The sequence below is a fragment of the Barbus barbus genome, assembly GCF_936440315.1.
Source record: "Barbus barbus genome assembly, chromosome: 46".
Classification (NCBI taxonomy): Eukaryota; Metazoa; Chordata; class Actinopteri; order Cypriniformes; family Cyprinidae; genus Barbus; species Barbus barbus.
The window spans coordinates 16,878,707-16,905,862 of NC_136724.1; the positions used below are offsets into that span (position 1 = coordinate 16,878,707).

General features: G+C 37.9%; 1 protein-coding gene across 1 annotated transcript; it reads right to left on the bottom strand.

The window, feature by feature from the left end:
• Positions 1-11,184: 11,184 nt before the first annotated feature.
• Positions 11,185-27,141, bottom strand: LOC306864882 (kelch-like protein 24). Its single transcript, XM_079409157.1, has 7 exons — positions 26,964-27,141; positions 24,971-25,949; positions 23,103-23,287; positions 19,377-19,495; positions 16,844-17,032; positions 14,256-14,444; positions 11,185-13,410 (listed from the first exon to the last, which is right to left on the bottom strand). Exons 2-7 carry the CDS (start codon positions 25,888-25,890, stop codon positions 13,210-13,212), a joined length of 1,803 nt encoding a protein of 600 aa, XP_079265283.1. The 5' UTR covers positions 25,891-25,949; positions 26,964-27,141; the 3' UTR covers positions 11,185-13,209.
• Positions 27,142-27,156: the final 15 nt, after the last annotated feature.

The window sequence follows — 27,156 nt, forward strand, 5'->3', positions numbered from 1 at the left end:
TTAATACACAGACAGAAACAGACATAGATTGTGTAACTTTCTAAAGCATATTTTTTCAAATATGCACAAAAAGAAGCACCTATATTTAAATTAGTGTTTTTATCTCGTTTTCCAGTAAAAAAATAAAAAAATAAATAAAAAAGAGAAGTAAAATTGTGGATAAAATTATTTTATTTTTATTATCCCATAAAAAATTTTGTCTTCTTTTGAATATAAACCTCACTGTATTTTGTTGCTCTTACATTGCGAATAAATGGTTGTTCAAAAATAAAATAAATAAAACAAAGATTATTGAAATACATTTTAATACATAAAAAAAATGCTCTAATTTCACATTATTTCAGTGTTACCTGCTGTTTCTTTGTGAAATTTACTAGCAATTTCTGAATGAAAATTATTTCTGCACCATTTTCTTTTCAGATTGAATGATTTGCACATATGCATTTTTTCATACAAACGTACTGAATTTGTGTGTGTTTTAAGTACATGTATGTCCATTCATTGAGAATTCAGTAGGAAGAAAATGAGATTAAAGTGTTTACTGAGAACAGTCTGTTTCTTCCTGACCCATCATTTCCATAGAGGGAGAATCTCGGGGCCCATATTCTGACACACAAACAAAATCAGAGTACTGATGCACACATAGTTCCTCGTCTAGTGCTTTCACTGGTGTATTTATCCCCTGTAACAGCATGTACTGCCATTACATTTGATTTTATATCTCAGAGGCAAAAGAACAGCCAAACTTACTAGCAGAACTCCTAGTTCTAGCCTGCAGTGATGCCAACAGAACAACTCTATCCCTCATATAGCTGATCCCCTCTGTTCGGCCTGTCCAGAAAGACAGCATTACAGGGCAGATTAAGACCTTCAATTTTCGGAGGAATGCTCTTGGGAAAAGCGGCCAGAGGTCTATTACAGTAAGAGGGGGAAAGAGTCCAGCCTGTGGTGTTACATCACCGATCCTGGGGGATATTTTAATCAGTGCGGACACGAGGCGGACCGGGTACTGGTTTTAGACCTACCGCCTGTCAATCAGGGTCTGTCGACCCGCAGTGGCAGATTATAGTCAAGGTCGGGACAAACCAAACATATGTCCAGAGTAAGGCATGACAAGAAAGGAGGTCAGAGAATTTATTGCAAGCTGGGATTTTGACTTTCAGAATGTATTGTATCCATGTGTGCTCAGATTTCTCTCTCGTTCAGGTGTAACCTACACTTTTTTTGGTTTTAGGTCAAACATAGTCCTGTCAGAAATGCTGTACCCCTTCATCAGCACCAAATCTGTACCATTATAATTAACATTACTAAAAAGTTCTTAAAGTATGGTAATTTAGTTATTTTGTGTGATTTTTTTCCCGCTGTGTTGTGCCAATTTTATTGTGTTGTGGCTTGTTTCCTTCGTGGTTTCTGTTGTGTTGTGCTAACTTCATTGTGTTGTGGCTTGTTTCCGTCATGATGAGCTAATTTCGTTGTGTTGTGGCTTGTTTCCGTCATGTTGAGCTAATTTCGTTGTTTTGCGGCTTGTTTCCGTCATGTTGTGCTAACATTCACAGGAGTACCACAAGAGAGGAGAAAATGTTGAATAACGTCATTGTTTTTGTTTTCTTTGCACACAAAGTATTCACATAGCTTCACATTAAGGGTGAACCACTGATGTCACATGGACTATTTTAACGATATCCTACCTTTCTGGACCTTGAACGTGGTAGTTGCGTTGCTTTCTATGCAGGGTCAAAGCTCCCGGATTTCATCAAAAATATTTTTGTGTCCTGAAAATGAACGAAATGAATGAAGGTGTCTTAGGGTTAGGGTGAGTAACTAACCCTTTAATGTGTTTGAAAAACAGACATACCAATCAGCAATAAATATTGTCTGATCCTTCCTCATAAAAGCACATGGTAATGGGATGCATCATATACAGTTCACTTTGTTCTGCATCCTTTTGCTCGTACTCCAGTGTCTGCAAGAAAATATGTCAGTGTTTAATAAAAACTATATATTGTTTTATGTACATATGGCCATACAGCAGAGCACTTTTGCAAGGTGCAGTCCAGGATAAAAACTCTAGTCATAAAACATTTGTTAAACCCAAGGTCTCCTGTTTGCGTGTCTATATGTGTGTGTGTGTGTGTGTTTGAACCGTGATTGGGTTTTAAAGGCTTTTATACTCTTGATGGTTGCTAGCAGATTTTAATCACACACTGAAGAGGAGAGAGAACGAGAGAAATGGCGAGGGAGGGGAAGAATCAGGAGTGCATCTCTCTCTCTCTCTCTCTCTCTCTCTCTCTCTCTCTCTCTCTCCCTCACACACACACACGTAACCTGACCATAACCTCTTCCTAGCTAAGATCATACAGTGCAGTCTCATCAGCACACAGTGTTCGTGATGACCTGATCTTAACCTAGCACAGTATTATAGAGGCAGTTACTTTTAACATGTTTTATCATCCTAAAACAGCCAATACTGCAGCTACATACTGCACAGCACATGCAATCAATATTATAATAACATGATTTTTGACATATGATGAATTCAGTGCTGCATTTTATAGAATGAATGCATTTTCTAGCATTAATACAACTGTATTTCAAGGTGACCTTGGTGATTTGGCTGACAACTGGTATGATCTCTGGGCAAGTTAAAGACAAATACAGGTAAAATCAGTGATTTAATCAGTCTGCATTCATTATAAGTGCTAAATAATGATTACCTCATTAAAATGTTAGTCTATGTCATCTGACTTTCTGCTGGTAAGAAGGTCCGCAAGCATTCTAGTAAATTCTGTGATGTGTCTGGGAGGGGGAGCTGGTCGGTGAGCTGGGCTTTCATTAGTGAAACTCTGCATAGATGTTTGCCATTCTGCTTTGAGAGCTTATTAGGGGGTTTAGCTCCTGCACTGTAAGAGAGTGGAAACGTACAGACTGTACAAACAAGATGCAAAAACCACGGGCAGATGTGTTCTCTGCTGCAATCCAGCAGATGCAAATCCATCGTATTACTTTTGCATGTATGCATGTGTGTGTGTTTGTGAGACTTTAGGTGTGTGCATATTTCTGGATTGGCTTTATTATGTTTTTAATTTTATGGTTCTAGATTTTGATGTACAGAAGTAACACACAGTGATTGCAGTTTAACAGATAAATACATCAGAGAATGCAACACAAAATTATATAAAGCTTCTAATCCAATCTACACTATATTCACCTGCATCTATCTATCTAATGAATGTTCAGAACAGACAGACATGAACTCATGCCTCAATGACATCATCATGTCTTCTCAATTGCACAGACCTCTGTCCCACTAATCTGTGCTTCTCAGTTAACATGGTGACACCATAATGGTCTTGAGGGGCATCCTTTGACTTTTATGGCCCTTAAAGAGTATATACAGAAATATATTACACTCTGTAATATATATATATATATATATGTAGGATGCACAGCAAAAATTGACAGCACTGGCAGCATTATGGATGGCTTGAAAAACGATTATACATTTATATTTTCTATTTATTATTGCATTTTATATTTTTTATATTTTAATTGTTAAAATCAAGATTAAAAAAAAAACTAGCAGCTGTGGATGCCAGAAATTCACAGATAAAAAAAAAAAAATTATTGGTTTATACATTTGGCATTAATGATTATATATTAAAGTTCTTAAATATTAATCAATTAACAAATGAATCTTTTTTTGCATATATATTTATTATATTTTGTTTATATATATTATTTTCATATTACAATTATTTAACCCACAATATTTGACATTTTTGTTATATTTTAATTATTTATGTATTTTAATAATTTATAAAATTGTTAAAATATATACAGTAGTAAATACAAAAAGGACTAAAATATAAACAATTGTGATGCAACATGTAAGGACTTTCCAGGAATGTTCTTCTAGTGTCTTTAACAGTACCATGTAAGGAAACCCATCTTTTGCTTTTAAAAAATCTTAGTGCTTCAAGTTAATTGCCACATTAAACCTAGTAAGGTAACATACCTTTGATAAGTTTTATACTGCAACACTGTTTTTTTTATTTTTTTATTTTGTAGTTAGATATTAGTATTGACACTAAAGCTTTCTCCTGTTGCAAATGTTTAAATTAATAGGTGAGAACAGCAATTTAAGAGATAAATGTTAACATTCTGTTGACAAAGCTCGCTTCCTCTCTCAGCACAACCCTGTCTCTCACCTGGGCTCTACTGCCCAGAAATCAGGGATTTTGGATGCATCTCACGAACTCACTGCATCCTCCCTGCGGTTGGAAGCCTCCAATTAGCTGTGCTGTCCGTGCACATGCAAGCCCAGGCTTCCTCCTCCTTCTCAAGTCGTCTGTGACCTGAATGCAATTGGATTCTTTAGGGGGAGACTGTGGAGCCCCTTTGCCTTCCATTCAATTCTGAATCTCATTCATAAGAAGCAGCACCACTGACAGAAGCATAACTACACAGGGGAGGGGGGAATCGCCCCGGCTCTCTCTCTGCTGCAAAACATCAATGAAAGCGCAGAGAGCATACCAAACCCAAGCGTGCACCTGCATACTAAGTAGGGGATGAAAGAGAAAGCACAGATAATGTAGTCTCTCTCATCATACAGATAAGTGAGGAAGCATTCGATGATATTTTAGAACATATTGAGGGTACTCAGACACACTGACACACAGAGAGTGCAGTGGATAACAGCTCTTGAGTGTAATTCATGCTTTGGCATGCTCATGGATATTTCAGCAGGGTGAAGTTTCTTTGGTTTCTCTCTCTCTCTCGCTCCCAGCCGCAGGGTGTATATGAATGTGGGAAATTTTGCTGGACACAAGCTAAAGCGGTCAGGCTTGTAGTGATGTATATCATGTGTCACAGGGCATGATTGAAAACACTTTTCCTGTCAGGTACAGTCAAATGATCACCCAAAATATACTTGGAAATATCAGCATTGTCATACCTTACCAGAAATGTGAAGAAATTGAATATATGAATAAATATGTACTCAATACTGTAAAATATAATTATATACATATGGATAGAAATTTTAGATGCAATTTTAATACTAAATCTTAAATCTAAACCTATAATATTTTGTATTATTTGAGTAAATAGATTTTTTAGAGAATAATTTTAGTATTTTTTATAAAGTAACATTATATCAAATAAAATTATTTATATATATATATATATATATATATATATATATATATATATATATATATATATATATATATATATATATATATATAAAGAGAGAGAGAGAGAGACATATACAGTGCCGTGAAAAGGTTTTTGCCCCCTGTTTTTTTTTTGTACTTTTTGCATATTTGTCACACTTTAAAGTTTCAGATCATCAAACTAATTTTAATATAACACAAAGATAACCAAAGTAAATACAAAATGCAGTTTTCAAATAATGATTTCATTTCTTAAGGGAAAAAGCGGTCCAAACCTGCCTGGCCCTATGTGAAAAAGTAATTGCCCCCTAAATCTAATAACTGGTTGTGCCACCCTTGGCAGCAACAACTGCAATCAAGCATTTGCGATAACTGGCAATGAGTCTTTCACATTGCTGTGGAGGAATTTTGGCCCATTCTTCTTTCCAGAATTGTTTTAATTCAGCCACATTGGATGGTTTTCGAGCATGAATGGACTGTTTAAGGTCATGCCACAGCATCTCAATCGGATTTAAGACCGGACTTTGACTTGGCCACTCCAAAACCTTAATTTTGTTTTTCTTGAGCCATTCAGAGGTGGACTTGCTGGTGTGTTTGTGATCATTGTCCTGCTGCATAAACTGACGGCCGGACATTCTACTTCAGGATTTTCTGATAGAGTGCAGAATTCATGGTTCCATCAATTATGGCAAGTCATCCAGGTCCTGAAGCTGCAAAGCAGCCTCATACCATCACACTACCACCACCATGTTTGACTGCTGGTATGATGTTCTTTTTATGAAATCCTGCGTTGGTTTTATGCCAGATGTAATGGGACACACGCCTTCCAAAAAGTTAAACTTTTGTCTTATCAGTCCACAGAATATTTGCCCAGAAGTCTTGGGGATAATCAAGATATTTTGGCAAATGTGAGACGAGCCTTTGGGTACTTTTTGGTCAGCAGTGGCTTTTACCTTGGAACTCTCCCATGGATGCCGTTTTTGCCCAGTTTCTTTCTTATTGTTGAATCATGAACACTGACCTTAATTGAGGCAAGTGAGGTCTGCAGTTCTTTAGATGATGTTCTGGGTTCTTTTATGACCTCCCTGAATGAGTCGTCATTGAGCTCTTGGAGTAATTTTGGTAGGCCGGCCACTCCTGGGAAGGTTCACCACTGTTCCAAGTTTTCTCTATTTGTGGATAATGGCCCTGACCGTGGTTCGCTGGAGTCCCAAAGCCTTAGAAACGGCTTTATAACCCTTTCCAGACTGATACATGTCAACTATTTTGTTCCTCATCTGTTCTTGAATTTCTTGAATTCGCGGCATGATGTGTTGCTCTTTAAGCATGCTTCACTTTGTCAGCCAGGTTCTATTTAAGTGATTTCCTGATTCAACAGGTCTGGCAGTAATCAGGCTTGGGTTTGGCAAGTGAAATTTAACTCAACTTTCTAAAATAATGTGGTTAATCACAGTTCTTTTATGATTTAACAGGAGGGGGCAATCAAGTTTTCACGTAGGGCCAGGTAATTTTACATACATACATATTTGGATATTTTTACACCATTTCAACATAAACTAATAAACCTAATGTGACGCATTTGTTATTCATACATAAGATTTTTCAGGTAAAGACATCATGTTGCTTAGAATCAACAAAAATCTGCTCATTGTGAAAATAATTAATTAATACAAAAGTATGAATAAAATATATTAAAGGGGACCTATTATGCCCCTTTTTACAAGATGTAAAAGAAATCTCTGATGTCCCCAAAGCGTATATGTGAAGTTTTAGCTCAATATACTCCACAGATAAATTTTTAAGGCTTGTTAAAATTGCCAGTTTTCGGGTATGAGCCAAAACGCGCTGTTTTGAGTATGTTGCTTTAAATGTGAGTGAGCTGTTGCTCCTGGAGAAGAGGGCGAAGCTTCAAGAAGTCCAGCTCTGCATTAGCAGTGCTAGCCTTTGCAAATAAACATTTCAATATTAATACAAGCCTTTCATCTTTACAGAAAACTACTCGGTTTCAAAGTCAGCATTGTACATAGCATTGTATTTTCCACTTAAATATTTATTTAGTAAGAGCATAAAGCTACTTTTGAGTTGCCAACTTGCCATCAATGGAGAAAGATGCTTTTTGCAGCCAGATGGTGTAGTTACACCATTTACCAGCAGGGTCTAACTGGACTATGCTAACCTGCCTTGACTCTTTGGCAGAAACTATGGTTACCATGGTAAACCTTAGTAAGGGGTACAACAGTTTGCATCAGGTAGCCAAGAATGCAATGTATCTCTGGAATCACAGTATCATCCATACAATGTGGGTAAACGTTCAAGTTAATTTTATTTGTATAGCACATTGTATAACATTTATTTGTATAGCATTATACCACATACACACACAACAGACCAGACAAAATTTAATACAACCCATTTAAAAATAAAAAATGGCCATATCACAGTAGTCAATACACAAAGGAAAACAAATACGTTTTTAGCAGGGACTTAAAAACTGACAGAGAAGAGGCCATTCTAATCTCTAGAGGCCAAAGTCGAGGCCCTGCCACTGCAAATGCACGCTCACCTCTACGCTTAAGCCTAACGTGCGGGACAACCAACAAAGCCTGGTCACAGGATCATAGGCATCTGGACGGAGTATAGAGATGAAGGAGTTCAGAGAGGTAGACAGGGGCTAGGTTGTGTAGGGATTTATATACAAAGAGGAGAATTTTGAAGTCTATTCTCTGACAAACCGGCAACCAGTGTAAGGATTTAAGAAATGGAGTGATGTGTTCATGTTTACGACACTTTAAAAGAAGTCTGGCCGCAGCATTTTGAACAAGCTGAAGACATGCAATTTGAGACTTAGATATACCGCAATATAAAGAATTGCAGACGAGATGTAACAAAAGCATGAACAGCCATTCTGAGAGTTTTAGGACTGAGGAAAAATTAAATTTTGGACAGTAAGCGAAGCTGATAGAAACTGGATCCGATAACAGAAGAGATATGTTTATACAATTTTAAATGCTGGTCAACAAGAACTCCTAGGTTCCGTACCCGAGAGGATCTAAAAACAGATAAACTTTCTAACTCAGGGCTTATACACTGAGAGTTTTCATTGGGACCGAAAACAATTACCTAGGTCTTGTCTTCATTTAGGAAGAGGAAATTTTGGGCTAGCCATGATTTAACCTCCTCTAAACATTGCAGAAGAGAAGTAATCGCAGTGGAATTGTTTCTTTTGATTGGTAGATAGATTTGAGTATCATCTGCGTAGAAATGAAAAGACAGGCCATGTTTACGTAGAATAGAGCCCAGAGGTAGAATGCATAGAGAAAATAGAGAGGGAGCTAAAATAGAGCCTTGTGGAAGGCTACAGGTCAGAGGAGAAACATGTTAACATTAAACATGTTTAAATGTGCAGGAGCTTGGTTATGTAGGGCATTACATTAAACACGCATGTGTGGAGAAGCATAAAGACACATGTTTCTCACACTGAGTGCATGTATATCCCCCTCCTCTCCCACCCTGCACCTTCTTCATGGATTTCAGACCATATTGCATGCGTGTCAGTGCAGAATGGAGGATGAAAAATGACAGCTTTGAGGGTGGCTGGCCTTGGCTGCCAAACTAAACACGCATAGGACAGAAACTCTGTATTCATTTAGGAGTGGAGAGACAGTTGCTGTGACTGTCAGGGATTCTGCAGCCGTAGCTGCTGCCGTGCCAGTCCATTAGAGCGAGGAGAGTTCCCGTAATTCCCTAACACAGATTTCCAAGCCCCACAGGTGATGCTGTACATACATAAACTACTGCGCAGTTCATCATTGTACTGCAGCTCAACAGTGGCCCCTATGGGCTGATGAATGTACAGCACCATATATTATGTTTCCCATACGCTCTGTGTGTGTGTGTGTGTGTGTGTGTGTGTGTGTGTGTGTGTGTGTCTGTGATGTGTGCACCTGGTATTTATCACGTCCTGGGGACCAAATGTCCCCACAAGGATAGTAATACCAGTAAATCTTAATCTTGTGGGGACATTTTTTGGTCCCCATGAGGAAACAAGCTTATAAATCATACAGCATAAAGTTTTTTGAAAATCTAAAAATGCAGCATGTTTCCTGTGAGGGCTAAGTTTAGGTGTAGGGTTGGTGTAGGGCAATAGCACATACAGATTGTACAGTAAAAACCATTGAGCCTATGGGATGTCCCCATAAAACATGGAAACCCAACATGTGTGTGTGTGTGTGTGTGTGTGTGTGTGTGTGTGTGTGTGTGTGTGTGTGTGTGTGTATACAATTAAGCCACATATGCTCTCTCTTTTCTCTCTAAAATAGCAAATGCGCCTTAAGTCATGCATCATGCCATTGGTCAATTTTTGCAGGGAACTGCCTTCAAGCTTTCTGATTAACTAACATGCAATAACTGCTGTGACTGTCAGACTGTCTTTTTGCTGTTTAGAGTTGACAGCTGTCACATAAAATGTGTGAGATTTAGCAGGAAACCTGAGTCATATGGACGTTTTATGCTTGGAATTGGAGAGAATCAGTTACAGCAGTTTTATTTGGACTGCTCACAGTAAAGCTGTATTTTCTGTCTTATACTGACATCTTCTGGTTATGTAGCCTATTTGAATTACATGATCACAGAATGCTTCTGTTTGACTACTATTACCCAGCGTCTCTGACAAAAAAATAAAGTAATAATAATAATAAAATAAAAAATAACTGCATTCTCAGTATTCAAATAGCCTACATTTTCTTATTGTACATGTGCTGCATTAAACATCTCAAGCCGTCTTGACTGCAGCAAGAAGTGATATTTTTTTTTTAAGGAATCATTCCTTTGTTTACCCTGTGGATGGCAGGCATGTCTGTTGAGACGAAAGAAGACTACTTGAGCTTTTGGCAGTTTTCTAAAGGGTTTTTATAAATATCAAAAAGTAGGTTAAAGGTAAACCATATCCATACCTAGGAGGACAATATCCTTTATTATGACTACAGCTTTTCTAAAAAGGATTCCACAGCCAGGTCTGAACAAAACACCTTTTCCTTGTTCTTGACTTCCAGGTAATTCACATGTGGAGAAACACACTCTCTCACCCATCCTACTGTTTTGTAATATGGCTTCAGTCAAAGTGCCTTGGTTTGCTATCCCAAGTCAGCTGTGCTCGTACTTGTGGCCTAATATCTGTTAAAAACAAAAACAGATCACGCTATACGTTCGTATAGTCGCACACAATCTCAGTTATGGACAACTGAGTAAAACAAATAATCATTCATGAGAAGTCAAAGCCTTAAACAAGAGACAGATTCCATGTCACGTGTTGTACCATTTTCAACATGATCAGTATGTCCAATTGATAAATTATCCCATGTTGCCTGTGGCGACAGTTATAGTTCCTCCCTTAGTGGGGTTCTGTTTACAGTGGCAGGTACAGTAGTTCCATTTGGTGAGCACTTTTCTGCAGGTGGTTCTGTAATTCAACACTTCATCTGCTTGTTGTTTGACTAGCATGGCATTATTGTCAGTTAGCAGACGGTTTTTATTCAAAGTATCTTAGTACACAAACTAATGCCTCCGTACACTTGATGGAAACCTGGCCTTGGGTGATTCTGGCAATGCTACAGCAGAAAAACATGACCTGACAACTTAACAGTATTTACTATTTAGGTTAAGGTTTCTTAGAAAATACGAGTAGTGTTTACCTGTGAAAAACTTACCACAGTGACGCCAGGGTATTGCTTTGAGGTTGCTAAAATATTCAATATCTGATAGATATTGTGGTCTTTATATATGACTCTGGTTCTCTTGTTTAGCATAAGTATATTGGATTGGAATCACATTTGAGGCGAAAATCTGATCAGTTCGAAATATAATAGTACACCTCACAATAAGAGGTATTATACTTGTTTGTATCAGTGCAGGGTGAGTTTAACACTTGTACTGTTTCAAAAAAATCCCACACCATTGGTTTCATAGAAATTTGAGTTTCGAGAAAAAAAAACAGTGTACAAATCCATATTTAAAAAAAAATTACTTTATTGAAGAAACGTATGCATATACACCACATTAAGCTCTCGTACATTTCAGGTACTCAGAACATGAAAAGTTTAGTGACAGTTAAAATGATGACATAAAATGCTTGCAGTTTCTTTTACAATATTGTACTGGAATTAACGCAGACAAAACCAATCACACATCTTTGGCTAGTTATCAAATGTGTGTCATTCCCCCACAAGGCACAAAATACTAATTTCTTTTAATGCACTTAAGTAATATTTTCTTAAATTGGCACTTTCCTCTGCCAAACCATCACGAATTAGCATTAAAGGCGCATTCTTGCCAGAGTTCTTGTTTTTTTGACGTACGAGTTAAATAATTTTTGGCATGCACATATAATTCAATACCCTAGAGTATAAGGACTCATTCAAAAAGAAACATTTATAAAATTGAAAAAAAAAAGAAACACTCATTCTGTCTATGGCTTTTAACAACTGAAAGTTATCAGAAAAAAAACAAGCCTATATAGCAAAAAGACACCAAACTCACACCATTTATTTACACAAACATACGGTCATAAAACTACACACCAAAAAGCTACACTCAAAAAGGTTATAGAAAGGCCATGTTGTGTTATGTGCATATTGTATGTGTGCAGGGTCTTGCCGTTACATTGTACAATTCTCAGAGTAAAACGAACAATGTGTGTCTTCTATTGTTCTGGTCTTGCAGCTGACAAAACTAAACAATCCTGCTAACCAAAAGCAGGCCACAGAGCTGACATCACTGTTCTTGGAATCCCCAGCGCACAAACACACAATCTTTTGCTGCTATGTCATGGCACTGTACACACAAATACTGCGCTTAGATTATTGTGAGAACAAAAAAAGGAAGAGTTTTATGGGAGTGGAGAGTGTGAACTGGCCATCTGGCCTGATGCTTCACCATTGCAAACACTTACTGATACAGTAAACCTGAAGAAGGATCATCAAATTAATATTTACATCCAGGACACTGCAGTATATTGACTTAAGTGCCTGGTTGGGGCTTTTGGATATCTATAAAGAATAAATAACTTTAAAAAAGTGACAGAACAAAATATGTTTCACTTATAAACAAGACATCACTGCTTGTATTCTACATGATGTGCAAGAAAGCATGTTGCTAAATGATACTTAATAATAATGCAGAGGATAATCGACTTAGTAATGCTCCATGTGGATGTCAATACTATAAAAGAGCAAACACGTCTTGTTAAATGTCATGATAGCCACAATTTCTACTACTAAATACAATTATTATCACCCAAATACACACATGCATATGTAAAGAAATATTAAAAGAAACAATAGTTTTCGGTGCCTGATGGATTTTTGTGAACTACTTACCCATTAGAAATGGCAGCTCAACAAAAAGTTGTTCCTGCATATTCTGTGTCTATCACACACACATCCATCACAATCAAACACTCTATCCACCAGTCACAAATAATCACACCATTCACCCACTCAAAACAACAACTTTCACCATACATTAGAATACAATGCAATAATAGTAATGAAGTGGAAGAAACAAAATCACAAATAAAGACACTTAATCAACGGGAACAACAAATTGAGGATGAGAGATCAGAGACCAGCTAGAATTCACAGCCAATGAGCTGTCAATCAGTTTAGAAGTATTTGGGTAACGGATTTGGAAATATGCTAATTCATACACAATCTGTATCTGTCAATCAGGCTGGTAGAAGGCAGATAACAAATGTCACAATGAAAGTCAGTTAGGGTCTAATTTTGTATTGACTAAAAGATCATCTTTTGTTTTCTTTAGAAGAAAAGTCATATGGGTTTGTAATGACGTGAGGGTGAATAAATGATAGAATGTTTATACTGTACACTGAAATGAGTTATAGTGTAACTGTCAGTTTAACTGACTGGTCTCAAAGCTTGTGAACTGAGGGGTTTGGGACTCACCTTATCTATAATAATGCTACAGTATCTGTAGTAAGACTCAGTTTATTCATGTCCCTGTGTGAGTGTGCTTTTTAATGTCATGAATGGTAGAACTTCTCATTGTAGCGATGGATGGTGACGCAGCCGTGGTAAGAAATGGGGCGGGGCATGGCGGCCACGCCTGTGATGATACCGGTGGACGGGTCATAGCACAGGATGGTGTCTGACGCCTCTCCGGTTTCACCACGGCCACCCAGGATATAGATCTTTCCGTTACATACCGACATACCGCAACTTTCCTGAAAATCAAGAGTGAGAGCATAAACATGCTGGTCTGTTTATTCAAGTGTGTGTCAAGTGAGTGCAATACATGAGTTCAGGAAGTAATTGTGAGCTGGGTAGATTACTTACGAATTGTAATCCATTACTTATCCCAAATTTCATAACAAAATTTGTAGTTAGTAATGTAATCCATTACATTACACATTTTAAGTAATCAGACTACTTTTTGATTACTGTTGACTTAACTCATTTATCACACTGATTTAAATAGGATAATCTTGTACTATATTGATTTAAAAATACAAAGAGTGAGAAAATATATTCTATTTGTTGTAACTAACAACATTACATTACGTCAAGGTTTCCCACACTGGGGTTAGTAAAGAAACTGCAAGGTGTGCGTGAGCTTAACGAAAAGCTAATATTTAATTAAATCATAAAATATGTAAAATAACATCAAAATAAATTACTTACTAAAAAATGAAATATTTTATTTATTTACCTGCATGTCACGTGAAAATTAACCAACAGAGAACCCCGAACATGCAAATGTGATAATTATTAAAATATTTATTTTTAAAACTCTGGTGAATTTCTGGATTTTAATGCGTTTGAAAGACAAACGCCTTCCAAAGACATAGTAATACATGGTTAAATCATAGGCTATATATTTATACCATATATATTTTGCCTCCAAACTTTGCAATATTATAAACTTATATTCTGTTTCTTAGAACTCTTTATTGATTTTTATTTTTTTTTAATTCTCTACTGAGAAAGTGAATAAGAAAAACCCCTTCTAAAGGCAAATTCACTTTGCGCTCTGAAGCATGTTAAATCTTAACTTCATAACAGCCAGTACCTGCTTGCTGAATGTGTGGACTACATGCATCCAGTAATCTTCAGTGGGGTCATAGCAGTAGATGGATTTGGTCAGGCCTCCAGAAACATAGATGAGATTGTTCAGCGATACTGCTGTAATGCAGCGCTTAGCAATGGGGATGTTGGCCCTTAGCAACCAGGAGTCAGACTCTGGGTCATAACACTGAACCTAGGGGAAAACACAAAGCTGACGTTAAAAAAAACAAAAAAAACAACTGGACTACGTAATGTCTCCTCAGGCTGCACAACAGTTCCCGGAGTCACAGACATCTATCAATCTCCCTGCCATTTTAGAAACAAGGGCGTTTTTTTTTTTTTTTAATTTGTAGTCTTAAAATATGAAACTGCCTTGAGGAAATGTGAACTCACAAAAACAGAAATCAGCGATAATGTGTCCCGATAAAAAGGAAACATAAATCACACAAAGACACAATATCTCCTGAGAAAAGCCTGAGTGCATTTTATCTCCCTCTCTGTGTGGAATATGTGATATGGGAGGGGATGGTATTACAGGGGCTTCACACATTTTGGAAATAGCAGACACTTGTGCAAAAGAACGCTCTGGGCACAAATGATCCAGGAGACTAATAGGATAGAAACATGACTACAATAACGGTAATAGTCAAATTACACACACAGCACATGCTTTAACCAATCAACGTTAGACAGGTGGCATTATTACCATAAGAACTTCTTATAAGCAAGCAGGAAATGCTCAAACAGTATTGAATTACCTGAGGCCCTTTTCTTCAATATCCTAACCATCACAACAAATATTTTACAAATACAATTTCAAGCTGTACTCAGTGGAATTATGGGTCCAAATAAGTTTTGTTTGGGAATTAAAGGTCAACTAGTTCAGAACCACGACACTGAATCACAGCAAAATACATTAAGGGAATCCAATGAAATATCTGCGGCTGAGTGTTTCTCTCCAAAGAGACACCTGGAGAATGCATCAGAGCTGGCTGACAGATCCAGGTCAGATGGTCGTAACTGTTGATCTCCATTAGGGGGCAGTGGACAGCACATTCAACATCTCTCCAATCTATTGTTCAGTTAAGGCAAAGTTAGGCCAAGATGAAGGGAAAAACAAGCTGCTATCATGTAACAAAGGGGAGAATCTAACAGCTGGCACACTCAGGGTTTAAGCAATTGATGCCTTTTTGGTCACACACAATGTCGTAGTTACCATAGAAGGGACTTTGTATACTTAAACTTCCTGTCATTCATCAACTGAATGCATTTAAACATAGAATGACCTCTGTTTCAACTCAATTATTCTGTACATTGATAAGTTTTTAAGCTTCAGTATAAAACTGTTGCTACTGTTCAAGGAATAGTTCACCCAAAATTGAAAATGTTGTCATCATTTAGTCACCCTCATGTTATTCCAAACCTATATATGTTTCTTTATGTTGAACACAAAAGGAAGATGTTTAGAAGATTGTTCAATAACCAAACAGTTGTTGGTCCCCATTGACTTCCATAGTAGTCAAAGAAATACTATGTCAATGGGGAGAATGGAAGATTTGATTACCAGCATTCTTCAAAATATTTTCTTTTATGTTCAACATAAGAAAGAAACTCAGGTTTGAATGACATGAGGGTGAGTAAATGATGACAATTTTTTTTTGCATGAACAATCCCTTTAACCCTTTTACCTAAAACTATCAAAAAACATTTTTGTTAAATAAAATAGTTGATTTTTTTTTTTAACACTAGATTAAAAACAAACTGAAATGAAATTTAGAAATATTGTTGTTTTATTAGTACTAAAGTACTAAATATAAAACAATAAGACTGAAATAACGATAAATATAAATATTTAAAATACTAAATAATAATAAAAAATAATAAAAGTACCTATAAATAAATTACTTAAATTTAAACTAAAATGAAAATTTAACAATAAAATCTAATTCAATGTATTAATAAATATGATAATAGTAGTACATAAATTAGTTAACCCTCACATTGTTCCAAACCTATATGAATTTCTTCCTTCTTCAGAAGATATTTTGAAGAATGTCTAAACTTTTTTTGCCCATGCACTGAAAAGCAATGGGTTCCAAAACAGCAATGGACTCCACTTTCTTTTTTTTTCAGTCTATACAGTGACATTTTTCCAAATATCTTTTCTATGAAGCATAAGAAGTAGTAGTAGTACTTCTAAGTAATACAATTTTCATTTTTGGGTGAACGGTCTCTTTAACCATCTTAAGTGATAGCTAACAGACTTTAATAGGACAGAAGGATTAAGGATTTACTATAGTAACAGCATAGCAACACAAATAAAGACAGCATCACCCATATATCAGTTTAAACTATATAATCAGAGCTCTTTTATTTACTGTGGCTGGGTTTATGGTCCACTGCACTGTTTAGATAAATCCCAAGATGACTACACTGGAAAACAAAGCGTGTCACACCCTCCAGTACCGTGACCCAAAAATAAATTTAATGTTAACATGCAGTAAATGCACAATGACATGCAGAGATATCTAACAGGGCAGTTTTCAAAGACGCCCTACTCCTCAACACCAAGCGTCATACTCTTCAACAAACCTTATCTGAACATGTGTTGTCGTCAGGTCCTCCTCCAATCACAAACAGCTTGTTGACACAGCTGGCGACGGCTGGCGAGCTGACGGCCTCCTTCATGGGTGCCACCTCTGTCCAGCGGTTTGAGAAAGAGTCGTAGCATTCGACACTGCTTAGTCGTGATTGACCATCGTATCCACCAACGGCATACACCTGTAGATGCGCACAATCTAAGTTATGGAGCCTGTACACAATACATTTCAAACGCCATATTAGTGTTGAGTAATGTAGGTATGTTCAAATTGGTTTTGTCTGTTTTGAATTGTACACGTGACGTTTCTGTGGATGACACAGTCTGGAGGGTAAATGAAGCGTGTCGATCTAGCCAAACAAGAACTACTGTTTACCCTTTCATATCACGGTTCTGAAATTGATGTGATGACAAAGGGATTGTTACAGACACACGCACATGCACGAACCCCGAGGCTAGCACTGCATTAGCGACAAAACAAAATCTATGATTACACTTGCTTTTTCTTACGCAAGTGGACTAAGCAAACCCAATCCAGACAGGCTTGACAACAAATGGCAATTCACAGGAAATTCTACATCCAACTGAGTTTGCATTATAAATAGTCATGAGGTGAACACGTCGCTTCTGATTGTGTCGGCGGTTAGACTCTTCTGGTTTACTCTTGAGTAAGCAGAGGCAAGTACTTTGAATAACTTTGTGGCAAGTCTAAGATTGAGATAAGGAAATAAAAAATGTTTTTTGTCTCCTCCCTCTCCTGCCTCATGTCTCCATAAAGAAGAAGGTAAACATGTTTCCCTTAATGGAACAGCCAAGAAAACCGGTTGGACCAGTGACGGTGCACGAACATGCTCAAACACAGAGGGGCCACACACCACTTACACAAAAACAAAGCCATGTGCTTTCTGGTGAGCTCTTTGTTCAGACTCAGATATTATTGAGACAGTCCTTTCACCCCTGGGACTGATAAGATGGTATATCAACAAAATAGCTATAAAAACCATGCTTCATCAGTTCAGTGGAATTCAGTTTCCTCTTCAAATGTGTGCATAATTGAAAAGGCTAATATATGCTGACAGTCATTTTAATTTCAATGTTAATTAAAATGTTGTATCACACATACACAATAATCACATACAGTATATCTAACCAGTGTCAGCATGGCTCACATCACATTATTGCAGCATAACCCTGTGGTAACTCTTTTTTTTCCAAGTCTTGGTGTTGTGACTTCAGTTGATTAGATTTCATCCATCAGTCATGAATAGTTCGTAACCGATAAATCCAACTGCAGTCAAACAATCCATATATCTGAAAGCCTGCTACTCTAAAACAAACCCAAATGATCTTTTGGGGTCAAAATGAGTTTGAGTCCAAAACTATTATCTGCCTGAACAGAAACACAAAGAGTTGGAGAGACTATAGCAGACACCCAGAGACAGGAAGCTGGGGTGGGAAATATCTGAATAAGCCGCAATACAAAGCATCAAACAAACAAACCAAGAGAAAGAGGCGTTCATGCAGACAGCTGGCTATAACTTACAGTGCATGTTAATTAGTTATTGCACAAGTAGTTTTTCTTGGATTGGCTCATTGCATTCACAAGAAGACAGTCTTAATTTATTGAACCTTTGAGCTGGTTCCTCACTGAGTACATAAAATGCAGCAGATCTTTCGCAAACAGAACAGAACAAAGCTGTTTTACCCCCTGACAAAGTAAATCAGATCTCTGGAGCTGATAATGTTTATTAAAAAAAAAAGTTGAAAACAGCCTGTTATGAGTGATGCAATATCAACTTGAGTATACAGAGTTTCTTTTATGGTACAGGCCGTTCACGTCTGATCACTTCAACTTCAGTTACTGATTATTAAAAACTGCACTGTAAGCAAACCAGCTTCAGGGGGAGGTTAAAAATTATGTCATTGTTGAATAAAAACAAGGAACAAGTTCCAAGTGGGAAAAGAGGGACAAATGGAGGCTTTGAGAGTGATAGACAAATTGAGGACAAAACAGAGCAGTAAATGACAAACAGGGAATCAATTATAAGGGTGGGAGCATGTTTCAAAGCTAAATATGTGTTAAGACAACACCCATTTCTATATGTAGGAAATATTAATCATGGTTAGAGTTATGTAAACCATAGCCATCATCAAAACAAGAAATCATCTTCTTCAATGTGGCATGACTAACTGAGCCAACAAAAACCCCCTTACAAGTTGGAACGTATTGGTTTCAGTCAACTGGTATTAAACAGTCTGTGTAGTCTACCTTCTGTAGTTTTGTTCATAGCTGAGAACGTTAAACAAACTGTCCATGTTAGCATGAGCCAAATTTGGCTAGCATCTATAAAGTGGCATATGAATTTATGCAGAAATACTCTCGTTTCATTGGATGCGTTGCCTTTGACGTCAAAAACAAAAGATATGTTTTTTTTTATGTATTTATTATTTATTTTTTATCATTTTTATTATTTGTGTTAAGCATCGGCTACCTTTCAAAACAGATCTTGGAGTGACTGAACTCACCTTTCCCAACAAAACTGCCATTTTGTGTCTCCAACGGCCCTTGTTCAAGGAGGCAACCCTGATCCAGATGTTGAGCTGGGAGTTGTACATCCAGACATCCCTGCTGTTGATTCTACCACCTGAAATTGCATCACCAAACCATCACAAACAATTTTTGTGTGTCATTATGCACTTATTATAATACTTATGAAATAATGTAAATAGGTAAATGACTAATGACACACTTAGTGAATGTTCCTTATTATCTCACATAAACACATGAATGATATGTGAATAATAAAACTATAATTGCAGACCTCTTGCCCCAGTTCTGAGATAATTCCCGGTGAAGCAACATAGAGACCAGCTTAACCAGAAATATGCTGTTAAGAACTTATTTTTAAAAAAAATGATGCAACACAATGAATGATCACATTCATTATTTACATATACACTACTAATCACAACAATGACTGATTTTATGATTGATTTTATACTTTGAATTTGTTTCTCTGAAACATCTTAAAATCCTTTGCTAATACTTCAATGCTTAAAATATGTTTTGTACAAAAATATAAATAAATAATATATACATTTATTTACCAACAAACATTTTAATTAAATTTTACATAATTGTATTTTTTACAACATAGTAAAGAAAAATCAGCCAACAAGTGTCTGTCATTCTACTGTTTAGAAAACATCCCAGGATGCACCTTTTGTTAAAATAGTTAAAATTTGTTTGAAAAACTGACCAGAGCTATAATCTAAGCTACTCTGAAAAACTAAAATTGCAAGATTTGTATAACATTCATTTAGTCAACACATAATTCCCATACTTCCATTTTTCCATTATTTCACAGCTTTAGTGTCTTAACTACAGCTACACAATGTAAAAATAGTAGTAATAAAGAATGACTAGGTAAGTGGTAAATCTGAGCAAACATTTGACTGGTATTGCATCGGTTAACACGTGTACATCTGTGTTATTATGCTAACAAAGGCTAATCGTCTACAAAACTGTTCCAGTTCTTCAGGAAGCACAGGCAGTGTGGAAAGAACACACTGGGCTCAGCAAAGCTGCTTAACCTGAAATTCATCTTTCTATTGTGTCAATTTCCATTATTTTCTGACTCACATATATACAGGTCCTTTTCAAAAAATTTGCATATTGTGATAAAGTTCATTATTTTCTGTAATGTACTGATAAACATTAGACTTTCATATATTTTAGATGCATTACAACACAACTGAAGTAGTTCAAGCCTTTTATTGTTTTAATATTGATGATTTTGGCATACAGCTCATGAAAACCCAAAATTCCTATCTCAAAAAATTAGCATATCATGAAAAGGTTCTCTAAACGAGCTATTAACCTAATCATCTGAATCAACTAATTAACTCTAAACACCTGCAAAAGATTCCTGAGGCTTTTAAAAACTCCCAGCCTGGTTCATTACTCAAAACCGCAATCATGGGTAAGACTGCCGACCTGACTGCTGTCCAGAAGGCCATCATTGACACCCTCAAGCAAGAGGGTAAGACACAGAAAGAAATTTCTGAACGAATAGGCTGTTCCCAGAGTGCTGTATCAAGGCACCTCAGTGGGAAGTCTGTGGGAAGGAAAAAGTGTGGCAGAAAACGCAGCACAACGAGAAGAGGTGACCGGACCCTGAGGAAGATTGTGGAGAAGGACCGATTCCAGACCTTGGGGGACCTGCGGAAGCAGTGGACTGAGTCTGGAGTAGAAACATCCAGAGCCAACGTGTACAGGCGTGTGCAGGAAATGGGCTACAGGTGCCGCATTCCCCAGGTCAAGCCACTTTTGAACAGAGAAGCAGCACTGGACTGTTGCTCAGTGGTCCAAAGTACTTTTTTCGGATGAAAGCAAATTTTGCATGTCATTCGGAAATCAAGGTGCCAGAGTCTGGAGGAAGACTGGGGAGAGGGAAATGCCAAAATGCCTGAAGTCCAGTGTCAAGTACCCACAGTCAGTGATGGTCTGGGGTGCCATGTCAGCTGCTGGTGTTGGTCCACTGTGTTTTATCAAGGGCAGGGTCAATGCAGCTAGATTTTGGAGCATTTCATGCTTCCATCTGCTGAAAAGCTTTATGGAGATGATTTCATTTTTCAGCACGACCTGGCACCTGCTCACAGTGCCAAAACCACTGGTAAATGGTTTACTGACCATGGTATTACTGTGCTCAATTGGCCTGCCAACTCTCCTGACCTGAACCCCATAGAGAATCTGTGGGATATTGTGAAGAGAAAGTTGAGAGACGCAAGACCCAACACTCTGGATGAGCTTAAGGCCGCTATAGAAGCATTCTGGGCCTCCATAACACCTCAGCAGTGCCACAGGCTGATTGCCTCCATGCCACGCCGCATTGAAGCAGTCATTTCTGCAAAAGGATTCCCGACCAAGTATTGAGTGCATAACTGAACATAATTATTTGAAGGTTGACTTTTTTTGTATTAAAAACACTTTTCTTTTATTGGTCGGCTGAAATATGCTAATTTTTTGAGATAGGAATTTTGGGTTTTCATGAGCTGTATGCCAAAATCATCAATATTAAAACAATAAAAGGCTTGAACTACTTCAGTTGTGTTGTAATGAATCTAAAATATATGAAAGTCTAATGTTTATCAGTACATTACAGAAAATAATGAACTTTATCACAATATGCTAATTTTTTGAAAAGGACCTGTATATGTATAGTTTGACACATACACAGGCTTCCTGCCTTGGAAAAGCCTGCCTGGCCCTGGCTAACTGAAGAAACTTCAAAGAAGGAGAAGAAACAAGAGTTTGGGAAAGGAATGAACTTAAAGGAGGTTGAAACTAGAGAGACAGAGAGAGAGAGACAGAGAGAGAGAGAAAAGTGTTAACTAGAAGAACTATGAGTGAAACACGTGAGTGCTTGGCACATGCAGAATGCAAGCCGATCGCTAAGGATTCCAGCCCCCTCACTCACCCTTGCGCTCACTCGCCCTCTCTCTAACAATCTTTTCTCATGAGATAGCTGGTAGTCCTGGTCTCTTTTAATCATGTCTCACAGTCTTTTTGCTGAACCTGCTTGCTGTTCAAAGCGAGCTGCTCTTTAAAGCGTGGTGCCCTGCTGTGTCTAACAAATCCCTGCAGACTAAACCAGCCAAGAGGTAAACATCAAACTAGGTCATCTACAATGATTGAGAAATTAATGACTCAAATGATAGGATTCAAATGATTGGCAGATGAAGGGCATACAAAAGTAAGCCTTAGTTATCAAATGAACACAATACACAATCTTTCATTTTACAATAAGTAATACTCATATTAAATACTTAATATTTCTGTTACTGTAGCTTTAATGTCATCTACATCTTAATGTACCTTTAAAAACGGACAAAATTAGCAGATATACACATTCAAAATGTATAGTCTATGTCAGACCAAAAATATTAATAGCTCATATTGCACTGACAAGATTTTCAACATTTTATCCAATCAAATGATGTCTAGAATGAGAGTGTGTCTCCCCTTAATACTAGCATTCGCAAGTAGCAAATCATCTTCCTGGCTCAGACGTAAACAAAAGGCTACTGGTGTTTTCAAAAGGGAAAAGGGCTTTGATATTTCCTGCCTAAACTTCATGTCTCGGTAGGAAATGCATCAACACGAGGAAGAAAACTAAGCCATGTCTTTCCACCACTGCCTGCGAAACAGTTTAGCATTCATTAAACATTGTTACAAATATCCATGTTTACCTGAGACCAGGATGTCATTCCTGAGGGCACACACAGCATATTCTGACTTGGTGAATTCTGGGAGTTTGGCTAAGGATTTCCATTCCCCAGTTACAGGATCATAGCATTCAGTATACGGTAGGTTGAAACCCCCCATCCTCTCACACCCTCCGACTACCACAATGACTTCTGAGAATCCAGTAGACCTGCAGGGACACGACAGGATGACAAACTTGGACACATGGACAAAATGTAAATCATTAATAGTCATGAAACATGGAAAGGGAAACTCAGTCATACATCTAGCTCTGCACAAGTCATTGTTTACATTTTGTTTTCTTGTCATTTTTGGCCTATTTGTTCTCTGCAGTGACGCAGAGATGAGAAGAGTTCAGAACCCCTTCTAAGAATAGCAGTAAACAACACTGTCCACTAGAGCCCTGAGCACAATGTGCATTCTCTGTGCAAAGAACCAATCCACAGGCAAACACAATTCATCCAGAACTAACTCCCCCCAGTCTTTTGTTCCCTGAAATCATCTGCCTAGAAGACTGTGCTCTCTGTGTAAATGATCAGGGGGTTGGAGAGTGCATAAGAGAAGACGCTAAAATTAGAGTTGAACTTTGAATACACTCTCCGGGGGAAAGAGATTAGAACGTATTGAGCCAGTCATCCAGTCAATTCATGCAAACATGGAAAATTCAGATCAGTCTTTCATGCGTGATGTAATTAGTCAAAATGTGCCGCACCCACACAATTCCTGAAAATAATTAGGGGAGATCGGCCAGGCCCTATCCAATAATTCAAATTTAAGAACCATCCAAAATCTGCCTGGAAACAGAGGTGGACCTTCTGCCAACTGTAAACCGACACTCGTCTGAAAACTCTAACACAACCCTCTGAAGCAGAGGAGGTGTTTTGAGAGTGTCCCTTTTTCACCAAACCAAAGAAAAACAAAAGGTATGTTGAGTTGTAAACAAAGAGCCCTCTTTGGTTTTGCACGAATATATAGCAAGCTTTTGTCAATGTTTAGCTAATTGGGTGTGACTGGGGCTGTGCTACACCTCTCTGCAAGCATTCTATAATGAGGCTGTTAATAAATAAGCCCTGTAACATTGGCGGATCCTTCAGCGAATCGCATTCAGGCAGATTCCAGGCCACTATACATTCGGCTCTGAGAAAACCCCCCCCCCCCCCCCTGCTCTCTCTCAACCCACGTTTCTCCAGACATAACAAAAACAAAGGTACATGTTTCGAAACTCAGGTGTTTGTGTGTTATGAAGTTTGTGGAGGAAGAATTTCTATGGGCAAGCCCCGCCGAGACTTTATTTTCCCTCAGTGCACTGCAATACAGCGGGCATGAAGGGGCCATCTCTTCTTGCTCCTTCTCGCTGTACTTACAATGTGGCTTGGATTGTTCCATATCCATAAATTTATGCAACGGTTTTCCCAATGCTCAACTACAAAGTGTGAAGCTATAAAAAACAAGTCTTCAAGTTACTTCACTTGTTGAATCATGCCTTCGCGTTTTGAGGATGACTGAATCTATAATTGTAGCCTTTATTGAAAAGGCTCCAGAAGTATCTGGGATCTTTAAGTACTTGGAAGAATGCATTTCAACTAAACTAGACAACTATGACTAGTAAACCACCATTTGCTTGATTCTGTAAGTTCTTGGTGGCCAATAACTTGAAGTCAAATCATGGTAAACAAGCTCTTTGATAGTGATTTGGACAAACAGTTTCAGGACAAGGCATGGAAGACTCTTCTGTCTCCTCTTTCTATACTGCTAAAGACGAAGCCTTAAATTGGTGCTTGCATCAGTGAACATTTCTAGGTCATAAATTTAATAAAGACCTTCAGGCTACATGGTAAGATGCCAGTAATACCTGCGTGGACGGGTCCTAGGTGACATCATTTCATTGCCCAAGACATGATAGCGTCTTGCTTCGTGCAGAAGCTGGTAGCACTCTGGTGCATTTTGGATCAACTGGTCACCTTCTACCGTCTGCACAAAATAATTTGGATGCAGCAGGGGCAGGCGGACATGGGTGAGAAGGTCTCTAAGCATGATTCGGCGGTGGTCCATGTCGTAGTACACCCAACGCGTCACTGCCTCAAACACGGTCTCCTCCTTTCCAATGACTAGGTCGTCACTAGCAATGTACTCTTCCAGTTCCTCCTTACGCAAGTCCAAGAATTCTTCATGCTGGGCCACATCGGTAAAGCTCTGCAGTGCATAAGAGCGGCAGCGGCTGGCCAGCTGCTTGAGGGAGTGCACGTCAGCGAAACGCTGGATGCCCAGGCAGTTGCAAGGATCAAGTTGGTCTTCCAAGAACTTGGCACAGGCATCACGCAGAGTGCCGATCTGGAAGAGGCTAGAGGTTTCGAAAATGAACTGCACGTTATCTGTAGTGATGCGAGCACGTCCGGTGTAGACGTACTGCAGGAAGGTGTCCATGGCTTCAGCACGGATGCCATTGATCTCCACTAACATCTCACGGCTCTCCCGGTGGTCATTGCAGAACATTGCACGGAAGTAGCTACTGCAAGCTGACAACACGGCGCGGTGACACGGAAACTCACGACCCTCCACGCTGATCACCACATCTGTGAAGAGTCGGCCGTCACGGAACTCATTAAACATCTGCAGAATGCTCTCAGAGTGGCACGGGCCGGAGGAGAAATCAAACACATCGTGATTACTGAGGGACTTGTTGTCCATCTCCAGAACCTTTCGCTTGACTGCTGGGGACTCACGGACTCCAGAGTCCTCCCGGTTCAGTCTTCTGCCCAGAATAAGTACCATTGCTTTTATACCAATGAGGCCCAAGGCCTTGTAGACAATAGAAGAAAATGGTGCCTCAGCTGAAATTAAAAAGAGAAACATTATTTTAATCAGGAAATGCATGAACTTGTTATAATTATATAAAATGACAGAGTCACATTTCTGAGTCATAGATTTTGTAACCTTTAAGTAGTGATGCATAAAATATAAAAAACATGCTTTATGAAAGTAAAATAAGCTTGAAACAGCAACTAAAGCTTATGCAGCTTTTCAGGCTAAATGCACAAAACATGAAGTAGTAGCTAATGTCACAACCACACAGTATCATGTCAACAAAGTGTTGCCATGTTGCCAGAATTTTTAATACAGTTTAAAACTGATTTTTTTAAACAAAATTACAAAATGTAGGCTACTGTCTAATATTTTATGTACTTTATAAACCCTTTATCATCTTTAGGTTAAAATTGTACAGACAATCTGGCAACCTTTTGTTTGTCTCACATTGCCCTCTCAATACCCCAGGTGAATTCACCTTTCCGCTAAACATGATGCTTTTCTGGTCCTGCTGCCCTCTAGCGGCCAACATCCGTGTTCAACAAGTGGATCAAAACAAAGAACTTAGGGAACGTCAACAAAATCTACTTCAAAAAAGGACCTGCCAGCACGTGTCGACTGACAAATTAATAATATATATATTTCTTATACCACTAAATCGCGACTAATGTCATGCATAACGAAAAAATTTGGTCAACTTATAAACGGTTATTAAAAACATATTTATAGCATACTGGAAGCTTAGCCAAAAGTCCCAAAGTGGCTGACCATAATTTTTGTGTCGCACTTATGCCTAACTGTTAACAACAGATAACTCAATATGAAGAATTTTAGATAAAAGTGCACAAATAATATTTTTGCATTGTTTGTGCGGGACTTATATGTAAATATACATTATACATTATAAATAGGCCTTCATATTTTTAAAATGAAATGTCACAAAATGTGTTTCATACTTATATATTTTAAATGATCATAGCTACAAAACTGTTACCGAATAGAATATAATAAACTTCATAATATAACAATCATAAACTTACCAGTTTAAAAAGTGAAGGGTTTGTTATGAAAGTCTCGTCAGTGTGTAAAAATCAGTTAAGGAAAACTGTGCTCGTCTACCCGTCGGCGGTCATCTCTATTTCAGCAGCGAACCCAAAAGATCATATGGGGGAAAACGGTCCGCTGTGTGCTTTATTGCCATCACCACATCCGAAAAACACAAGCGGCAATCAG

Excerpts from the sequence above, each read along its gene's own strand:
- LOC306864882 (XM_079409157.1), bottom strand. The coding sequence starts at position 25,890 with ATGGTACTTATTCTGGGCAGAAGACTGAACCGGGAGGACTCTGGAGTC. Across the intron at positions 17,033-19,376 it reads TGGCAGTTTTGTTGGGAAAG|GTGTATGCCGTTGGTGGATA; the intron begins GTGAGTTCAGTC and ends GCGCATCTACAG. Across the intron at positions 14,445-16,843 it reads ACAACACATGTTCAGATAAG|GTTCAGTGTTATGACCCAGA; the intron begins GTTTGTTGAAGA and ends GTTTTCCCCTAG.